At 38.6% G+C, this 21601-nt stretch overlaps 1 protein-coding gene across 1 annotated transcript in view; it reads left to right on the top strand.

Annotated features, from left to right (window-relative positions):
- Window positions 1-21373, top strand: part of LOC126095746 (eukaryotic translation initiation factor 3 subunit M) — a 65122-nt gene extending 43749 nt beyond the window's left edge. Inside the window, exons 4-7 of the mRNA XM_049910521.1 lie at window positions 1707-1925; window positions 5928-6193; window positions 15398-15541; window positions 21027-21373. Coding sequence (XP_049766478.1) covers window positions 1707-1925; window positions 5928-6193; window positions 15398-15541; window positions 21027-21235 — 838 coding nt within the window. The 3' untranslated portion in view covers window positions 21236-21373. The remainder of the gene's footprint in view (window positions 1-1706; window positions 1926-5927; window positions 6194-15397; window positions 15542-21026) is intronic.
- Window positions 21374-21601: the final 228 nt, after the last annotated feature.

Below are 21601 nucleotides of genomic sequence, written 5' to 3'. Positions count from 1 at the left end.
ATACCTCTTCACTCTTATTAACTTGTGCACAACGCTTAAGCAGTAAACTGTGCCTTGCATGTTACCCTGTCCTCCACCTTTAAGTTGTCAGATTTTCAAATCTCGTCTGATGCAGTCCGCAACAATCAGTCCTTCCTTCTCATTCCATGCGGTATGTCTCCCGTGACCACAATTCTACCCCTTTTCCTAGATATCTCCAACCCTTTTCTTTCACCTCTCTTCCTTCCCCTCCAACTCTTCTGCTGAAGGAGCAGCTACTGGCTCCAAGAGCTTGCCTAATTATAACCTTCTTTTATATGTGCGTTCTGCCACTGCTTGGTGGGTGGATTATTTAATCTAACCAATTAAATTATTTTGTCAAAAATTGTTTTCGTTGTTTTAAATACATTGGTACACAGAGCAAAAACTATTTCTGACAAGGATCACTTGAATTTGGAAATTAATCATCTGATGTATTTGTTAGAAAAGAATGGCTGTGGTGCACTTGATATGAAGTTTGTGTTCTCCAAGGAAAATAAATGTGAAAATGTTGAACTTTCACATAATGAGCTACCAATTGTATTCCTTTCTTTCTGTGGTGTTACATCCAGAAAAGTAGGCAGTCCTGGAAAGGCAAGGTATAAGACCTATTTTCTGACCTCGTAAGAAGATAAAGGAGATCGTTTGCCCTGTTAAGGACAGTCTTGGCCTCAGCATCCCTGGAATTTATAACATGGCTTATGTCCATTTGTGTTGTAAGACTTACGTAAATATATTTGAATGAAAGTGCAACTTTTTGTTTTAATGTGTACTGTAGTAGTTGGTCAGTGGCATCATTGTTTCCACAGAGAGACTTGTCCAATTATCTGTGAGACACTTGCTGCCAGGGCAACATTGATTTAAATACAAGCACATGAACACACACTATGTCTGCTTTACAGAGTTAAAGTGGTTAATTGGATATTGTGTCTATCGAAAGACAGTATTTATCTACCACATTTTACCTCGGAAATGCTCACATTTTCAGCTTTTCTCCTTCTTTCCCCAAAATTTAAAATTTTACCTCATTTATTTCTTTAAAATTTTAATGTTTTTATGTGTTTGGGGCAGAAAAATAGATAAAACTTGGACAGTTAATTTATGATCTCTTTAAATCTCCATTGTTACTTTTTAACTTTGTGGTTATGGTTATTGGTGGTTTATGAGAAAGGCAGTTGCATATTATGGTGATCTCTGTGCTTTTTGACACCTACCAATGCCAGTGCCATATTTTTATGCAAGCACAAGTGGCATCCAGGACTCTTGCAAACAATTTTAGCAGTAACGGAATTTTATAGTGTGTTCAGTGATTGCCTGGCCCTGATGTTGATAGCTGCAGTGTAAATCCGAGTTGTTTTGTAGAATATGACATAATTGTAGATTTGGAAAATGTCAGGGCTGGAAAATCCTTTTTTCTTCTTTTATTATCCTTTGCAACAATTACTGGTTAATTCTGTAATTACCGGTTTCAGCTGTGATCGATGGTCATCTTAAGGTTAGAGTTGTAATCATGCCTAGTCATACTGGTTGTAGACCACAGCTTAAACTGGTAAGTGGAAAATTACAACCAGTGATTTTCATCTGATATAATAAAAGAAGAAAAAATCATTTCAGGATTTTTAGAAACTATCATAAATGATTATTTATTATAAATATATCATTTTTAATTTTTTTTATTATTATTACAGAGGGTGGTTAATGTTTCAGTCACTAGATGCATGTAGTCCCATGCGCTATCATGTTTACTACCATCTGGTTCAGGTTGCCAAACAGGTTGACCAAGTGCATGCAATCTTTCGTGACATGGACCAGTTACGGCAGCAGTTTGAGAGGTGTCCACCATCCAATGAACAGATGCAGAAACTTTTGCGACTTCTCCATGAGGTGCTACTTGAATGCAAGCAAAGGTAAGTGTATTCATGAGCTAGATAAACATATTCAGTAAATGATTCTGCAAACTAAAATTTAAAGAAGTTGTGTTTGCCTCTAAAACTGAGATAACCCAAGGAATATTTGATGGTAGAAAATTTACCCTACGTCCCAGCAACAACCAAATGCTTATTATCTGTTCCAATTATTTATATCAATAAACTCTATTGTAGACATTATTGACTGTCTCTGTATGCCACCAGCAGAGTCCTATGACATCTGAGAAGAAAACTATTATCTGTAGTTGGACTTGTTTTAAAACGAAGCTGTTTCAGTCATTGAATAAATTGTTTGTAGTTCATGAATCAAGCCTTCAAGGCAGTCAATTCATCTGGAACAATTGAAAACAAAAGCACACAATTCCATAGAATAAGGTGGAATACTCATCCATAATTGCCCAATGAACCCTTAACATAAAAGAGAGAAACTTTCATGATTTAGGAGAGCAAAATTAATATTTTAAAAATTGACAAATTTCTGTCGTCAAGATACTTTGACTTGTAATTTATCTTAAACTCAAGAAAAATTGCCCCCATTTAAAAGTGAAAAGGACGTATTGAAAAGGAGACATAAAAGAAATAGATAAAATATTTAACTGAAAAGAATCACCAACTTCAATAAAAATGCGTTACACTTGGCAAGCGTTATTATTCTCAGTAAAAGAAGAAAAATCACATTTTGCAAGACGATAGTAGAGTTTTTGTTCAAGGGGATTACCTTGTATAAATAAAATAGAGCAGTAGTAGATGATTTGAGATGAGTGTTATTGGTTCTGTACGGAAAAATAAGTAATAATCATACTGATGTATGATATAGAATATCCTCTAAATGTTGTTGGTGCTGTTGTTGCTGCAATTGTTTTTTCAGCACCCACTAAGTCATGTTAAAAGTTGATAGTGGTCCTATTATAATAATTGTATTGGCATATAATTATCATATAGTTTGAAAATGTGAAATTTTCTGGAAGTATTCTAATATTAATAGCGTAATGCTGTAGGAATTCAAAAGGATTGCTACCAACTTGCTATCATTTCAAGGTGATGAAGTCAATCATTTATCTTAGCTATCATTGTTTATTACTAAATAATTGACAAACCTGGCATTGCTTGGGTATTCACTTATTGCTGTGCCTGAAATATAGTTTGCATGGAATTTATTTTTCACTTGCAAAGCTTCTTTGTATACAATCTTTGAAGTAGTGTGATTGGGAACATGAAAGAAAAGCTCATTTGTTCCATTAACACAGGAGTGTCATGTAGAGTCGGCCATGTTAAAAGCAACTGACACTAACGTCCATGACACAATGCACAGCATCTGATCTTTTGCTTTGTTTATAGCCGTAGCATAAGATAAGCTCACCAGGAATCCCACATGTTTAAAGCAAAATGATAAATGGTTAGGAATAAATGGGTTTTTGGGTACATAAATTTGCTCACCTGCGCCATTTCCCATCAGAATTTTTGATTATAAAATGTTACAGTGGAGAGGGAACTTTAAGCCTCTGTGAGTGAAGGGTTCTGAGGAATGAGGTAATGTATTGATGCTCTTGATTAGAGCTACGTTGTGCCTTGGTTTCAGAAGTTTCCAAAGAGAGAGTTAACCTGATGTTCTCAAGTCACAGCAAGTCTCGCCTCACGATCTTCATTGGATTCTTGAGACTGCATAGTCCTCAGTCTTTTAGGAGTTCTGCTGAATTCAGAAAGACTCTTTTTAGGCATAGTAATGAGTAGGCACCCAAGTCAAAATGCTAACTTGATAATTTCATTCTCCTATTGAAGTACGTAAGTAAAACCTATTGAAAGAAACGATGAAACATTAAGTTTTTAATACACACAGTCACCTATTGGGTCTTTGGTGTACTACACCATAATCATTAAACAATTAAACTGAGAAGATGATTTTAGATAAAACTTTACAGTCTTCCGCCCTCCCAACCCTAACCCCCGCCCCCCTCCAAGTTCAGATTTTGATGAAAGAAAGGCTTAAGTAATCTGAAATTCTTAAGGAAATTTGTGAAGTAGTTTTGGAGATTAGTGTGTTCGGACAGAAATGACAATTTTACAGTTTTATTATTAGTGTAGATGTTGTGATATGATATTCAGTAAGCAAAGCAAACTAAACTTAGGCATCAAACTTGAATTATTTCTGCAAGCACATTGCTTCTGCATTCCACTTTGATTACAAAAGTGAAGATGATCGATACTGGATTTACCTTATTTTTGGCAGCATCATTTAGTATTATAATGTAGCAGTTACTCCCTTGAGAGTAGTCAGTTTTGCAAATGACATTGCATTATTGTAAGAAACACAGACAAGCTACAAAAGCTGCTTTACCATATGAATTAAGTACTAATAAGAAAGTATGAGGTGAGAACTAATAAAGTAAAGCAAAATTATGAAGCATGTAAGAAATGAAATTTAATGAAATTGAGTTTACATCAAAGGTAAAAAGATTGCATAAGTAACTGCATTCTGCATCTACATGTATGTAGATACTCTGTATGGTGTACGGCTGAAGGTATCGGGTGCCACTACTAGTCATTTCCAGTCTTATTCTGCTTGCAAATGGGGATCAAGGAAAAAACAAGTGTGTATATGCCCCAGAGCACTCACTGAAAAGAAGGAGCATGAACTTGTTAATAGGTGCACACAAAATAAAGAAAACTTGCTAGGTTTTGGAGTTATCCTTTTATGAGTTCTAGCTTGTCAAAGAATAACTCCGAAAGGTAGCTTTGATGAGTTCTAGCTCGTCAAAGAATAACTGCAGAAGCTAGCAAGTTTTCTGTATTTTGTGAGTGCCTATCAACAACTCAATGCTTCTGCCTTTTGATGAGTGGTCTCCTTTAATCACTAATACTGTATTTGAACATTACAGTGTTCTTTTTCCTACTTATCAGTGTTATTGTTTTTGTATACATTGGCATTAACTCGGATTTTTCGACATTTAGAGCAAGCTGTCATTCATCATACCAAATAGAAATTCTGTCATAAGTCATGGTGTATATCCTTCTACACGCACTGGGCGACAATACTTTACTGTATAATGTGTCATTAGCAAACAGTCTCAGACTTCTGCTTTATCATCATTTGTGTGTATAGAGAATAAGAGTGGGCATTTCACACTTACCTGGGATGCTCCCGACAATGCTGTCATCTTTGATGTGCACATGCTGTGAAGTACAATATACTGGTTTGTTTTCATTCAGGAAAATAAGACCAAGAAAGAGAACTGGCAATTTGCACTTACAGACCTCTGGAAAAAATGGTTTTTTACATTTACGTAGATAATCCACAAGCCACCATAAGATTCGTGGTGGAAGGTACCCTGTACCACTACTTAACATTTCCCCTCCTGTTCCACTCTGAAATAGTGAGGGAAAAACGACTGTAAATAGTGAGGGAAAAACGACTGTCTGTACACCTCCACTTGTACCATATCTTCGTGGTCGTTAAGCGCAATGCGTGTTAGCGGGAAAACAATCATTCGGCAGTCAGTTTCAAATTCTGGTTCTCTAAATTTTCTCAGTAGCACTTCCCAAAACAAATGCTCTCTTCCCTCCAGAGATTCCCATATGAGTTCCCAAAGCATCTCGTACAGATCTCAAGCACTCGAGCAATACTCAAGGATAGGTCGCACCAGTGTCCTATATGCAGTCTCCTTTACAAGTGAACCACTCTTTCCTAAAGTGTTTAGGCTAGATAGAAGGAAAATTACTTGTGTAATATTTCTGTGCTTCAGAGAATATCTGATTCAAGAAAATAAATAATTCTCGAGAAGAGAATAATATTGGTATCAAACATTTTTTATCTGGGGACTAATAGGAAACAATTCTTAAAGAGCTGCATATAAAGTGTACATATGTATAAATCAAGAACTTTGATACTGAGTAAGACAGAAAAGAGGCTTTTGTGATTTAGTGTCAGACCCTCTGTTAAATTGTCATTGTTGTATTTTTGACTAATTTGTGTTATCTTTGCAGTGAACAAGCAGCAAAAGTTATGGTGGAACTTTTGGGCACATACACAGCTGAAAATGCATCACAAGCTCGTGATGATGCTCAACGGTGTATTCTGGCTGCACTTGCCGATCCCAATACATTCCTGCTGGATCCTCTGCTTGCCTTAAAGCCAGTAAGGTTTCTTGAAGGACAACTTATACATGACCTGCTATCCATATTTGTATCAGAAAAGCTCCCAAGCTACTTACATTTTTACCAAAATCATCGAGAATTTGTTCACAATCTAGGTAAGTTTGTATATGTGCCCTTTTTGTGAAACATTTTCGGAATTACATGAATAATAAAACTACTTCATATGTATCTGCATAGAACTGACATTCCAAAATGAAACCCCAGCCAAATATGTATAAGAAGCAGTTGCAGATTGATACACATACACTTAACCATAAACGGGGGCACTAGCATACAGAACCAAAGATCACTTCATACACAGAAATAGTTATCTCTAAACTTAAAACCAGCAATGTAAAAGTGCACAGAATTACTTCAAAATGCACAGAATCAATTACTCGTGCAAGAACATGAACATAAAGAAAAAGGAACAGTTGGCCAAAACATTACATTAACACTAAGACCATCAGTTCAGTTATCACATTTCCACATGTTAAAAAATACTAATTTGTGCTATTGTAAACTGTTGCTTGGAGTATGAAATAATGACGATGATGATGTTGGTGGTGGTTATTATTGTGGTGATCAGGATTACTATTCGTTGTGCGTAATAGGAGGGAAATCTGTGAGAACCCACTTCCTCAAGCTAAAATCTTCATGATTTGTGATAAATTCAGTAACAGTGTTGCATGGCTGAGGCAATATCAACTTCTTCGACTATCAGTGTTTCCAGAATGTATTGCAATCAAACATAAACTTATTATTCAAATAACTATCTTTATTGTGAATGTTTCTCATGGGCAAGTACAAACATGTGAGCCTAACAAGAGTGCCACCTAGACACACTCATTTCTTTGCCACAATTCAGCATTTGTTATTACAAAGATGAGATATACTCCATGGCTTAATCTGTCTCATCCTATTCACTGACTTTTCCAATGACTTAGTGTGACTTGCAGCTGTTGACAGTGGTGGTTAAGCGCCTGCAGGATATTTGATTAACATTTCTGTCTCAGACTGCCGACTGCTGCACTGCATCCTGGAAGGACAGCATACAGTGTTAAAAAGCGCATTAACTTAAAAGGGAATGATCTGACTTGTCATTTCGAAACCAGTCTCAGTTTTTTTCTCCCATTTGTAGTCACCCACTTACAATCTACATGCCAAATTTCAACCCAGATACACACTGCAAGTTACCTTAAAAAATATGAAAATGGGTATTTGTTTGCGTGACCTTGCAACTAAAGAGTTGACACTCCTGGGTGTTGCTAACTGCTGTTAATACCAAGCGTAGTACACCTGATCAGGGGAGTGCCACAGTCATATTATTTGTGTCATGTTCATTGAGGAATCTTGCTTCAAAGTTTTGTTAGAAATGGAAGCTAATATCCGTATTTTTGTGGCTATGTCTTTTATTTTACAGCAAGTGTTTGCTAACGCGTTGTTGCAACCATAACACAGGTCGACACTTGTTCTGCAGTTTATAAAGTGGTGTGCTTTACTAACTTGCCACCCCTGAACATGTAAATAATACGAGGGTTGTACCAAAAGTAAGGTTCCCATACTTTTTACAAATAGAAAACATTGTTGATTATCATTAATTTATACATCATTGAAAAGCTTACACTTTTACCTATTTTTCAACATAGTCTCAATTTTTTTAGACACTTTTGGAAACGATGCTCCAGCTTTTGTATTCCTAAATTGAAGAAGTCTCCCATCAACCTGTTGAAGCATGTGACCTCTGCTCGGACTTCGTCGCTCTTGAAGCGTTTGCTGCCTAAGTGGTCCTTTAGACTGGGAAAGAGGTGATAATCTCTGGGGGCTAAGTCTGGACTGTAAAGGGATGGGGCGTAACAGTCCATCCAAATTTCTTCTAAAGCTCCTGTGTTTGACAAGCGCCGTGGGGTCGAGTGTTGTCGTGATGTACTACTTCCGCCTTCAGTCGTCCTCTCCAGCGATTCTGAATTGCTCGCTGGAGTTTGGTCAGATATCTGCCTGAGTTTATTGTCATCCCAGGTTGCATGAAATTGATGAGGAGTACCCCCTTCCGAACCCAGAACAGTCGCCATAACCTTTCCTGCCGACTGTGTTTGTTTGAATTTCTTTGGTGGCGGTAGACTGGAGTAACGCAACTGACAAGATTATTGTTGTTTTGTTTTGGAGGTCTAATGAAGCACCCACGTTTCATCTCCCATGACGATAGAGTCCAATTACTTCTCCTTGTTGCCTCCCCCCCCCCCCCCCCCCCCCCCCTCACATTGAGGAAGAAACTCGCGAGCACAGTCAAGGCATTGCTCCTTGTATCTGTCATTCAGCATCCGGGGGACCCAGCAAGGACACATCTTGCGATAACCCAACGTTTTAGTTTAAGTTCTTTCATTTGTGCTGTGGGAAGCTTCAGGAATGCGTTCCAGAAGTTCACGGACAGTGACTGTCCGATCTTTAAGCAGCTCACTGTTGATCTTCTGGACAATCGCATCCGAAACCAGCGATCTTCCACTCCATTCTTCATCGTGAACTTCTGTGCGACCCCCAGCAAAAGCCCTGCACTATAAGTGGACATGCTGTGAACGGACATGCACTCTTCACCATAAACCTTCTTCTTCTTCTTCTTCTTCTTCTTCTTCTTCTTCTTCTCCTCATTACCCTGTTTTCTTTGCCCAGCCTACTATTGGCTGTAAAATCTGTTATGCTATGTAATTTAAATTCTTATCACATAATTAAGATATCTACCTCAGAGCCTGTAACAATGAGCCACTACTGCGTCTCCATTATTTAACGTAAACTAAAGACTAGGTTCAATCTGAAGCCACACTAATTTTCATTCAATTTATCCTCAGCTAATGCTCATACCCTCCTTTCAGTAGCACTTGGAAAGATTGTATGCACAACTACAGAAATGTGGCAAAATTGCGTTGTTTGTAGGTCAGTGAAGTAGAGGCGGATAATGAGCTTCAAAGCTGATGTTTCATTATTGCCACAAATATCAGTGAGTGAGTTCCACAGTTAGAAAGAGGTGCTTATGCGCTTTGTCGGGAGTGGTGTTATTTCATTGAAGCCATTTTAAAAATATCAGGAAGGCAGTGTTCAAATAGCCCGGATACAGTTTGCTGTATCTGTGGAACTTATGCGACAAGTACAAGACACCAACAAATAACCCAGTTTGTGCAGAAATAATATTTTGCTTATTTCGGCATGAAGCTTGGAGATCAGAACAAGTAATTTGCTCCACACATCGTGTGTCATACATGCATGGAGCAATTAAGGAATTGGAGTGAAGGTAAAATAAAGTGCCCAAATTTCACTGTCCCCTTGGTGTGTCCTGAACAGAAGAACTGTATCAATGTTGTTACTTCTGTATGACAAAAATAACATGATACAACAAAAGAAACATGAATAAAATCTTGTATCTGAACTTAGATTCAGCGATTATACCTATCGCTCATGCTCCAGTGCTGCTGATCCCCTCTCCCCCATCATCAGTGGATACATTTAAATTCTCTAAATCAGAGGTAAGTCAAGGAAGTAGTGAATCTGACTAGTCATAGTGTGGTACCGGTAGCAACCGAAACCTCTTGCTCAAACAGGACTTAACAGTTTCGTGGATGACTTCGTACTCTTACACACACGACCACAGTCTCAGACAGAAGAAGTCAGACTTACGCACTTGGTAGTCAGGCTTCAGCTACCAGAGACTGTTCCAGGTAGGAGGGACTGTAAACCTTGTAGTTTGATCCCATTAATCCTTAAGGGCAGCTGTAGGGCAAAATAGTGAAAAACTTTGTATTTTTTGATTGCGTAGTTTATTAGATTGATTCTTTTAGAATAATGTTCAAAGTTTTGTACGAATTCTGGTTAGAAATATGTTTTAAAAAAGTTTGGGTGTCTGTGCCTACCATTCTATGTTTTGATCCACACCTTCTCTATATAAGAAATTTTTTGTGCATTTTTCATTCACACAATTGAAACGAATTGCAAATGAGTGTAGAGGGGTATGAGAAAGATTCTTTGCTTGTTCCTTTGTTTGCAATGGGTCTTTTTTTGTGGTGGTGTGTGCTACAAACTTATTTCAGTTTTTAGTTTTAATTATGTCAACCTGTTTTGCTTGAAATAGGTCGTAACTGTGGATAAGTATTTAAATAAGTGTGGAAATATCAGATTTCACTTGTAAAAGGATCAGGAAATTTAAACACAAGTGTGAAGAACATTTTCGAAAAAGTCGTGCGAGTTCATTGAAGAAAAAAAATAGTGAAGGAATTGATAATGCTGTGTTCAGTGCCAAAGACAAGTTTTCCAGTAGATTTAGGTTAATTGACTTAGAAATACTTGCCCATACGAATAATGTTTCGTGTGTGTGTGGTAATTGTGGGTCAAGGGCCTTACACTGTATGATGACAGTGACAAAAAGTAAGAAAGAAAGAAAGAATAGACAGTACAGAATAGCAAGCAATATATTTTGTGTACAGTTTGTAAATACGACATTCAGTTACAGACTTTTGTTCTCCATGGGAAGATGTATGAGGCAAATACGAGATTATATTACGCCGTGAGATGCTTAGGTGTCTGCAGAGAAGGGATAAACTTGTTTTGTGGCTTGATGAAATGCCTGCACCAGTGACTGGATTCAGTGATTACAACAGAACACTCCTAAGTGCTCTTGAAGTTTAGTGCAAGGATGACATGAAAGCAGCTGTTGAGGAAGCTGTAGACATTAACAGTGAAGGGCAAGGAGGGCACTATGTAGTGTAGACAGATATGTGAGTATCTTTGGTGGAACCTGGATGAAGAGGGGCGATACATCACTTCATGGTGTATCATCTCTCATTAGTGTGGATACAGGTAATGAGCAAGTATTGCTCTGTGTGACAAGAAGTGTGCAGCAAGAATTACCAGGGGTCAAGTGGTGGGTTGGAAGCAGCTGGGATGAAACTAATACGCAAAAGGTCAGTGTAACAATTTGGTGTTAGCTATGTGAAGCATCTAGGTGATAGAGATTCCAGGGCTTTTAAGACTGTTGTAGAGAGCAATCTTCATGGACCACTAACTAAAATTAAAAAACTGGAATGTGTGGCGCATGTTCAAAAGCGAATGGAAGGTAGATTTCTCAGACTGAAGAAAGAAATGAAAAGCAAGAAACTAGAAGATGGAAAGCCACTGGGAGGTGTTAACAGACTGAAAGATAAGGAAATTCACACCTTACATATACAGGCTGGTCCATTGGCCAAATATCTCGTGAAATTAGCATCAAATGAAAAAATAACAACAAAAAATCTGTTTGAGCATGACGGCGGAAAACAGGTGGCGCTGTGGATGGCCAACTAGATGGCATTGCTATAGGTCAAATTGATAGAAACTGCATTTTTTAAATAGGTACCCCCAGTTTTATTACATATTTGTATAGTATGTAAATAAATATGAATATTTGATTTGGAACATTTGTTTTGCTTTGTGATGGATGGTGCGGTAATATTCAAACACTTATAATATACCTCACCAATTTAGATGAACAGTTGATAACAATGCAGTTTTTAAAATTAAAACACAAAAAGTAGTTCATTTTGGACTTTATTTCTGTTGTTCCAATGTGATACGTTTACTTTTGTGACTGTATCATAAATGATGGGAATGCATGCTGTTGCTGTGTGAGCTACTGTAGTAACCTCATTAATGTAATAAATGCTCAAAATAATGTCCTTCAACTTCAGTGCATTTGGCAATACACATAACGAAATTCCTCTCAACAGCAAGTAGATAGCCTTCAGTAATTGTCACGCATGCATTGACAATGTGCTGATGCATGTTTTCAGGCATTGTCGGTGGATCACAATAACAATTATCTTTTAATTTTCCCCAAAGAAAGAAGCTCGGAGATGTAAGGTCCGGTGAATGTACAGGCCATGGTATGGTACTTCTAGGCCCAATCCACCTGCCATTATATATTCTATTTAATGGTACTTCAATTGCATGCATGCTATGTGCAGAACATCCATCATGTTGAAAGTACATTGCCATTATGTCATGAAGTGAAACATCTTGTAGTAGGATCGGTGAAACATTTAGAAATTGGCATATGTTGCACCATTTAGATTGCCATCGATAAAATAAGGGCCAGTTCGATGTCCTCCCATAATTCCACACCATACATTAACCTGCCAGGGTCACTGATGTTCCACTTTTCGCAGCCATCATGGATTTTCCATTACCCAATAGTGCATATTATGCTGGTTTACGTTACCTCTGTTTGTGAATGACACTTTGTCACTGAATGGAAAAAAAGTGTTATCTTGTAATTTATTTTGTGCCCAGTGGCAAAAATTTACACAACATTTAAAATCATCGCCATGCAATTTCTGGTGCATAGAAATATGGTGAAGATGAAATGTGTGGTGATGAAGAATTCTCAAAATCAACATTTTTTTGAAATTCCCCATTTTTTGGTCAGTTTGTCTGCTACTGATGTGCGGATTAGCCTCAACTGCAGCTCTCAAACACTTATTTGGGCACCTTCATTTGTTGGAGTTCTTGGTTGCGTCATCTTCTGTGGTGGAACACTTCCAGTTTCTTTAAATACATTAACTATCCAACGAAAAGTCTGGACACTTGGATGCTGTGTGTCAGGATACTGATCAACACACATAGCACAAACGTTTTGGGCATTTTGATCTCAATAGCGATAAATAAGCACCATATCTCCCTTTCCTGTGACAGTTACACGTTCCATTTTAACAAGATCATGTCTTCTGCGTAATTATGACTAAACAAGCATATTATCATACCTAGTTTAAGTAATGGATGGCACACAGTACTATCGGTTGTGTTGCTTTATTTTTGAGAATATTATAGCACCATCCATCACAAAGCAAAACAAATGTTCCAAATCAAACATTCATATTTATTTATGTACTATACAAATATATAATAAAAAATGGGGTACCTATTTAAAAAAATGCAGTTTTATCAATTTGGCCTGTGGGCCATCCATAGTGCCATCTGTTTCCCCCCCTCATGCTCGAACATATTTGTTGTTCTTATTTTTTTGTTTGATGCTAATTTCTTTTGTGAGATATTTGGCCTAGTCACTGTCAGTGCACCACCCTGTATATTGTGGGAAAGCTATCAGTGATAACTAACATAGTGTGAAAATAATGCAGTAAGCCATGTGGGTAATATTCTTTCACAAACTTTCCACAGATGATAATCCTCAACGCTTCCTTTGTGACATATTATGGTGCAATTATCTTTAACCAGAAGCCATTGGAAAGCCATACACCCACTTTGTGCTTTAGATATTATAAAACCAACTTTCAGGTACCTAGCCAATCCTGAACAACTGACAAAACAGGTACATGGGAAAACACAGAATACAAATGAGGGCTACAATCAACTTAATGATTACTGGAAAATATCATATAAAGATGTGAAACAAATACTAACAGAGAGATAGAGGGGCTGGCCAGTACTTACCTCAGCTCAGTACAGCCGATAGATACACATAAAACAGAACCGAAAATTTACGTTCCTAGCTTTCGGAACAAATGTTCCTTCATTGGGGAGGGGAGAGGAGAAAGAAAGGGAAGAAGGGAAAGGAGATTCAGTTACTCACAACCCAGGTTATGAAGCAACAGGGAAAGGAAAATAGGGAGGGTAGCAAGGATGGAGGCATGGTTGTCAGAGGGAAGCCAAAGATATTCTACTGTAAGTACTGTGCCAGCTTCAAACCAAAGAGGATGCATACAGAAGTAAAGAGGTATATAGTATAAAGATCATTCACGCATCTTTTCATCCTACATAATTGTGTTTATCTTTATACTATATACCTCTTTACTTCTGTATGCATCCTCTTTGGTTTGAAGCTGGCACAGTACTTACAGAAGAATATCTTTGGCTTCCCTCTGACAACCATGCCTCCATCCTTGCTACCCTCCCTATTTTCCTTTCCCTGTTGCTTCATAACCTGGGTTGTGAGTAACTGAATCTCCTTTCCCTTCTTCCCTTTCTTTCCCCTCTCTCCTCCCCGATGAAGGAACATTTGTTCCGAAAGCTAGGAACGTAAATTTTCGGTTCTGTTTTATGTGTATCTATCGGCTGTACTGAGCTGAGGTAAGTACTGGCCAGCCCCTACAATCAACGTATATGGATACATTTTCCAAAAACAGTATTTGTGTCCTCAGTTGTTCTGGAGATTGCTGTTTGTGATGCCTGTCTAGTGTTCATAGTAGAGATGTAGGTAAGCTAAAGTGCCTGCAGAGACTAGGCTTCCATCAAGGTGCTTCACACTGATGATACTGACAAGCATCGATAAAGTGTGACTAGATAAAGCTCAGGCAGCAGAAGAAAAATGCAAAAGTTGCCTAGTCAAATGAGGTGGAGGAAGAGAATAAAGATTATGGATATGAACAGCATTAATTGCCAGAGGTATAGCAATATTGTCAGAAATTAAAATAAAAACTTTAAATGCAAATTGCTGTAAACTGACAGAGTTATAATGTACCTTTTTTCAGGAATTATAAAATCTAACGTCCTGAAATGTAGCATAGTTATTAAAAATTACTTACTGAATAATCCTGTGCAGTACTTTTCCATTAGCATTTCTCTGATAAAAATAGAGCGACGGGTGACGCAGAACTAAAAAATCAATTTCAAAACAACTGTCATCTCAAACAAAAACCTGTTCTACATGTTTTATTAGCCTCTTACACAGATGTAAACTGTGAAATTCCAGTTTTATTGCTTTGATTAGTTTACGAGAAAAGATACATTATAGAAACAATGGTGGTTAAAAATTCAGATCCTTCTAAAATGTGTGTTGATCCCCATTTTCAAACAATAATTGCACAGCATATCAAGCGTTATGCTGTACATAATAGTCTCAAGTTTTATTTTCTATGCTGTAATGTTTTAAGAGGTACATATATTTAAGTACAACAACACATTTAGCCCTACATCTATCCTTAAACCAAACCACCAACGACTTGCCCCCTAGCCGGCACCCTGCCCCCCCTCGCTGGCACCCACCTCCCATGCTCTACCCCCCACTCCCTGTAACACTTGATGCCCTCCAATCCCCACACTCTCTACCCCCAATGCTCTTGACCCCCAAGTATCCTCTATCTCCTGTGTCATCTAATCCCCTCCCCTCACGCCCTCTGCCCCTCACCCATGTGCTGTACCCTGCCCCACTCTCCATCTCCTGTGTTCTCTATGAGAGAGAGAGAGAGAGAGAGAGAGAGAGAGAGAGAGAGAGAGAGTGTTTTTTTAGTATAGTATGTGAATAACCGAATCACAAAAATAGTCATGACCTTGTTTCCCACTTGTAGGTTTGAATCATGAACAAAACATGAAAAAGATGCGGCTATTGACTTTCATGCAGCTGGCTGAGGGACAATCGGAGATGACTTTTGACACTATTCAGCAAGAACTTCAGCTTGGTGAGAATGAGGTGGAAAGTTTCATCATTGATGGTATGTTGGACTGAGGTTTTTCTTTTTTTCCTTTCTCTTTCTCTGAATCAATGAAATAAGATAAATTGATCATTTTCTTAATGTATTGGAAGGTGAATAGTGCATATGCATGGCAACAAGTTTGGTTATGAAAATTGTATTTTCAGTTTTTGTTGAACAGTACACACACTTCATTTTGACTCAATTATTTTATTAGGCAAGATTCTGTCTTCGAAAACAGTGTTTTTATTTTTGAATTACAGTGAAACTCAATTTTCTGTCCACTGCATTACACTCTTAAAATATGGAATTATGGCTCTGAAATGCATTGAACAGTAAATATTGTGACTGAAGGTGAAAAATTATTAATGAAATAAAAATGTGCTTCAGAAAACCATAAAATCACAATGATACAGAACAGCTGGCCAGTGATTCAGGAACTGAAACACTGGTACTGCTGATAAATGCTTCAGGGGAGGGGGGGGGGGGTGTGTGAACCTGTTCCTAGCATCCTAAAGTGATAGTTTCTTTCTCAAGATGGAAGAGGGAAAGGGGGATAGCTTAGAGGAGACAGGCCACAAAGACCCCAGGTTTAAGTAATAGAACCCAGTACGTTGTCCTTGATGGTGAGTGTTCATCGGAGGTGAGGGTATCATCTGGAGTGCCCCAGGGAAGTGTGGTAGGTCCGCTGTTGTTTTCTACCTACATAAATGATCTTTTGGATAGGGGGGATAGCAATGTGCAGCTGTTTGCTGATGATGCTGTGGTGTACGGGAAGGTGTTGTCGTTGAGTGACTGTAGGAGGATACATGACGACTTGGACAGGATTTGGGATTGGTGTAAAGAATGGCAGTTAACTCTAAATATAGATAAATGTAAATTAATTCAGATGAATAGGAAAAAGAATCCTGTAATATTTGAATACTCCATTAGTAGTGTAGTGCTTGACACAGTCATGTTGATTAAATATTTGGGCATAACATTGCAGAGTGATATAAAGTGGGACACTCATGTAATGGCAGTTGTGGGGAAGGCAGATAGTCGTCTTCGGTTCATTGGTAGAATTTTGGGAAGATGTGGTTCATCTATAAAGGAGATCGCTTATAAAACACTAATACGACCTATTCTTGATTACTGCTCGAGCGTTTGGGATCCCTATCAGGTCGGGTTGAGGGAGGACATGAAGCAATTCAGAGGCGGGCTGCTAGATTTGTTACTAGTAGATTCGATCATCATGCGAGTGTTACGGAAATGCTTCAGGAACTTAGGTGGGTGTCTCTAGAGGAAAGGAAACGTTCTTTTCGTGAATCGCTACTGAGGAAATTTAGAGAACCAGCATTTGAGGCTGCCGCCAACTTAAGTTTCGCGGAATGACCACAAAGATAAGAGAGATTAGGGCTCATACAGAGGCATATAGGCAGTCATTTTTCCCTCGTTCTGTTTGGGAGTGGAACAGAGAGAGATGATGCTAGTTGTGGTACGAGGTACACTGCCATGCACCGTACGGTGGATTTCGGAGTATGTATTTAGATGTAGGTTGAGAGGAACCAACCTGTTGTGAGGGCATTGCTCATAACTACCATCCATCTGTTTTCCATTCTGATCAAACATTTAGATAAGTGTGTGTGTGGGGGGGGGGGGGGGGTTTCCAGGAGAGAATATACTCTAGGAGATTAGCAGGTTACTTTCCTTTCCTGTAACTCTATAAAGGAGTTACGGTTCATAACGTGATACCACACTCCTTACTTGGCTTTGGTTCTTTGCCATGGAAATGTACCTCTCTTTTAATGCACCCACCTCCTCCTTTTTTGTTTCCTTGAAACGCGTGAATGAGAAACTAAGTGTAAACTGGAATTCATTTCCTACAAACCGTTGGTCTTGCCATGATGGGGAGAGGCTTTCAAGCCTTGACTGTGGAGATAGCTAAATTATATGGGCATGTCAGTCTTACCTTTCATTCCTGAAGGACAGCAGCTTTTTTAATTGTTGCAGAGGAAACAGTCTAGATGATTGACTGATCTGTCCTTGCAACACCAGTAAACATGATCTTGCTATTTTGGTATTTTTACAGGTAGTAACAAAAAATACTCCAACCATTACATTGTCCCAAGGACATGCTGCTCCACTGTGTGGTTTAATGATAGTGGCATCATCCTCGATAAAATATTCTAGAAGTAAAATAATCCCAATTTGGCGTTGTAGCTGGAATCTATTCGGCAGGGGATGTGGTCAGAGAGTAGGGTGGAGGGTGGGATTCTGTGGGTTGGAATGTGTTGGATTCCTCAATTATGATGGCATGTTAGAGAACTTGAAAAGAGAGATAGATATGTTAAGTTACTTATAGTGGGAGTTAGTAAATTGTAGTGGCAGAAAAAACTGGATTTTTGGTCACATTAATACTGGATTATCACTTCAGAATCACATTGGTTAATGCCACAGTAATGATTAGTTTTAATAATGAACAATAAAATACGAATGTAGGTGAGCTATTACAAACAGCACAACAAACAAGTTATCATAGCTGAGATCCACACAAAGCCATAGCCACAAATTCAGTCCAAGAATATACAGAGTGACATACATTACTCTTTCACCTCAATTACTTTTAGACAGCATCCTAATCTACTTTCACCTAGATGAACAGTGACCAAGGGCTTATGGAACTAAGCAATTTTTTGCTGACAGAATAACAGATCTTGATAAGACAAATTCAGTGGTGTAGATGTTCTGTAGGTGTGACAAGAAATAAGAGTAAAAACACAGTGCAATATGAATTATTAGTTTAAGATGGAGAGTCATGCTTCATTCCAAACAAGTTTTGTACCACAAAGTTACCACTAGAAAGTCATTCAACTAGCATTGAGCTGAGTCTATTAACTTTTCTTACTTCTCACACTATTCAACAAATAGTCAGCTCTAGAGTGGAAGGCAGAAGATGAGGTACTGGCAGAGGTAAAGCTGTCATGGCAGGTCATGTGTCATGTTGAGATAGCTCAGTCAGTAGAGCACTTACCTGCAAAAGGCAAAGCTCCCAATTTCAAAACCCTGTCTAACACACAGTTCAAATTTGCAACATGTCCCATTACAATATTTGTTGACTCCATGTTTAGGTTTATCAGCAATATTTTGAAATGGGTAGATTGCTATTCACAGTAAAGATGACCAACTTGAGTTGCAGACAGCACAATAAAAAGACTGTTACTAAATGAGCTTCTAATCAAAGCCTACATCAGAAAATAAAAGAAAACACACATTCACACTACCAGACGCTCCTCATGCACACAAGGCTGCTATCTCTGGCTGTTCTGGCCAGACTGCCAGGCAAAGACAAAAACGTAGATATGTCAGTTAAGGCTTTCCCAATGTATACTGCTGATGAAATCTTCTTGGGCTTCCATCCGGATAGCTGCGTTGAAAATCCGCGACGTTTTGATTAGTGTCATTCTCATCCTCTTCTGGCAAAGTGTCAATGGACTGCGGTCGTCTTCTATATATAGCTGGTCAGCGGCAGGTGGTGGCCGTCCCTCCCCACCCCTCCTACTGGCACTGGACCGGTGGGGGGGGGGGGGGGGGGGGGAGGGGGAGATCGCGCGGCACCGGGCGATGTCACCGCATGTCGTGTTAGTATAACTTAAAATTGTGGTGGCGTTAGCAGTTGAGCACGGTCCCAGCGTATAACCGTTATTGCAGGGTTCTGTGCCGAACTTAAATGGTAGCCCTCATCCCTGTTGACAAGATTGTCATGTAATCTTATTTCAACTGATTCCTTGATGACACTCTCCCAGAAGTCACTGGCTTGGCAAAGCATTTTCGTTTCTTCAAATTGGAAGGTGTATCCCTCTTCGAGACTGTTCTTCCATGGCCGATTTGTCCTTGTGCCCCAGCTGTACACATCTAATGTGTTTCTGGCAGCATTGTGAGATGCTGCGTTGTTTGACCAATGTACTGGAGTCCACACTCGCACTGTATACTATATATACCGGGAACTTGTAGCTACAGTTTGTCTTCACCAAGGCCAGTAGCACACTCATTTTTGGAAGTGGTCGAAAAATTGCTTTGGTGTTGTTTTTCCCATTATTATTATTCTCGCAATTTTGGCTGACGGGGGCCCAATGTAGGCGAGTTTCTTTTCCTCTTCCTCTTCTTTGTGGATGGCTGTTCCACTTTTTCTTCCAGAATGCACGTCTAATGTGTGCTTCGCTGTAGCCATTCCGACAAAACACATCCTTAAGGTGCTGCAGCTCAGCTGGAAGGCTGCCTTAGTCGCAGATGGCTCTTGCTCTGTGAACCAGTGTCTTTAGAATGGTGTGCCGCTGTGCTAGGTGATGGCAGCTTTGAAGCATGGAGATATGGGTCTGTTTGAGTCTTCTTTCTGTATACTGTATGTCCTAGTGTGCCGCCTGCTTTTCTCCTTATAAGGATAACCAAAATGGAAGACATCCATCTTGTTCTAATTTCATTATGATCTGTATGTTTTTGTGCATGCTGTTCAGGTGTTCGTGGAATTCATTCAGGGCTTCTCTTCCATGTTCCCACACAATGAATGTGTCATCAACGTAACGGAAGAAGTATTTAGGTTTAAGCTGTGCCGTTTCTAGTACCAACTCCTCAAAGTGCTCCATATAGAGATTGGCAATTCCTGGAGCAAGTGGCAAACCCATGGCTACCCCATCAACCTTCCCCTTCAACCCTTCTACCGGAAGGTGGAGCCACTGGGTCCGAAAACTTGCATAAGTAAAACTGTTTTTTTTTTTATGTGTGTGTTCTCCTGGTCAGAAAGCTTGCATAAGTAAAACCGTTCTTTTATATGTGTGTTCTCCTGTTGCCACTTGATCAGTAGATTTATCTATCCAGTTGCATTATATTGTCAAAATTGATTATTTTTGCTGTTAAACTATAGTGTGTGTTGTACAATGCTTGTATTGTTCTTGTAATAATCTAATATATACTCCAAAATCATTAAATCTATTACTTCTATATTTTGGTCAAAGGGTTAGTAAGAAAACACGCCTCTTATGGAATTCCTACTTCAGTTTAAATTTTAATGGGGTTACAAATACACAATGCATCTATTACACAATGGTGCTGCTCTGATTTTAATCAATTGGTCTCTGTGTGTTATAAATCTATTTTAAGTAAGTCAGAAATTATCACTAGTCAAGACAGGAGAGTCCATCTATTAGCCACCAAAATGACATGTCAGACCTGCTCTGGTTGTTACAATTTTGACGATTGGTGAGAACATTCACTCCATTTACTTCAGCCATTGTTAGCAAAAAATCTGATTTTTGTGTTCTTTAATCTTCCCTTGAAATTGTAATTTTTATCCCTTCTACTTTCCTAGTGATACGGGCTATCAGCTTTCCACTACATTGGTCTATTAGAATCAAAAATCTATAAATATAGAGAAGTTATGACAACATTTACTTAGGAAAATTTTGAGTCTGTAAGGCATAAAAGATGTTTCAAATAAACAAAAAATCATTGTGATTGTGTTTGTTTTCAGTTCTCAAAACGAAACTTGTAAGAGCACGAATGGATCAGGCAGCCAGAAAAGTCTTCATATCCAGCACAATGCACCGCACATTTGGTCGAGCACAGTGGCAACAGCTGAGAGATTTACTTTATTCTTGGAAGAGCAATTTACAAGTGATGCAAGAGGGCATGAAGTCTATTGCTTCTGCACAGATGGAAATGATGGTACGGCAGCAGTGAAAAGTTTAAAGAAAGAAAGTGTGATAAAACCATTTTGTAAATTAGAACAATTGAGAATTTATAATTTAAGTTTTTTCCTTGTGCACATTGTTGTTTGCTCTAACATATGTATATTGCAAATAAAAGTGATACAAGGCATTTTATTTCTCTTTATATCGTGTTACCCACGTATATTCCTGCCCAGTTTTCTCACCTTCCCTTGAGAATGTTTTTTCCTCCAAAATCGTTGGGTAGGTCTTAGCTTCATGAAATCTTTCCAATACTTCTTAGCAAACCGCATAATAATTTAAACATTACTGAAAGCACAAAGCTGAGAATATTCAGATACAGAATTGTAAATATAAAGCTAATGTGTTGCCATGTTTA

The sequence above is a fragment of the Schistocerca cancellata genome, chromosome 8 (assembly GCF_023864275.1).
Source record: "Schistocerca cancellata isolate TAMUIC-IGC-003103 chromosome 8, iqSchCanc2.1, whole genome shotgun sequence".
NCBI lineage: Eukaryota > Metazoa > Arthropoda > Insecta > Orthoptera > Acrididae > Schistocerca > Schistocerca cancellata.
The sequence above is the reverse complement of the archived record's forward strand: the minus strand, read 5'-3'. Positions and strand labels throughout refer to the sequence as shown.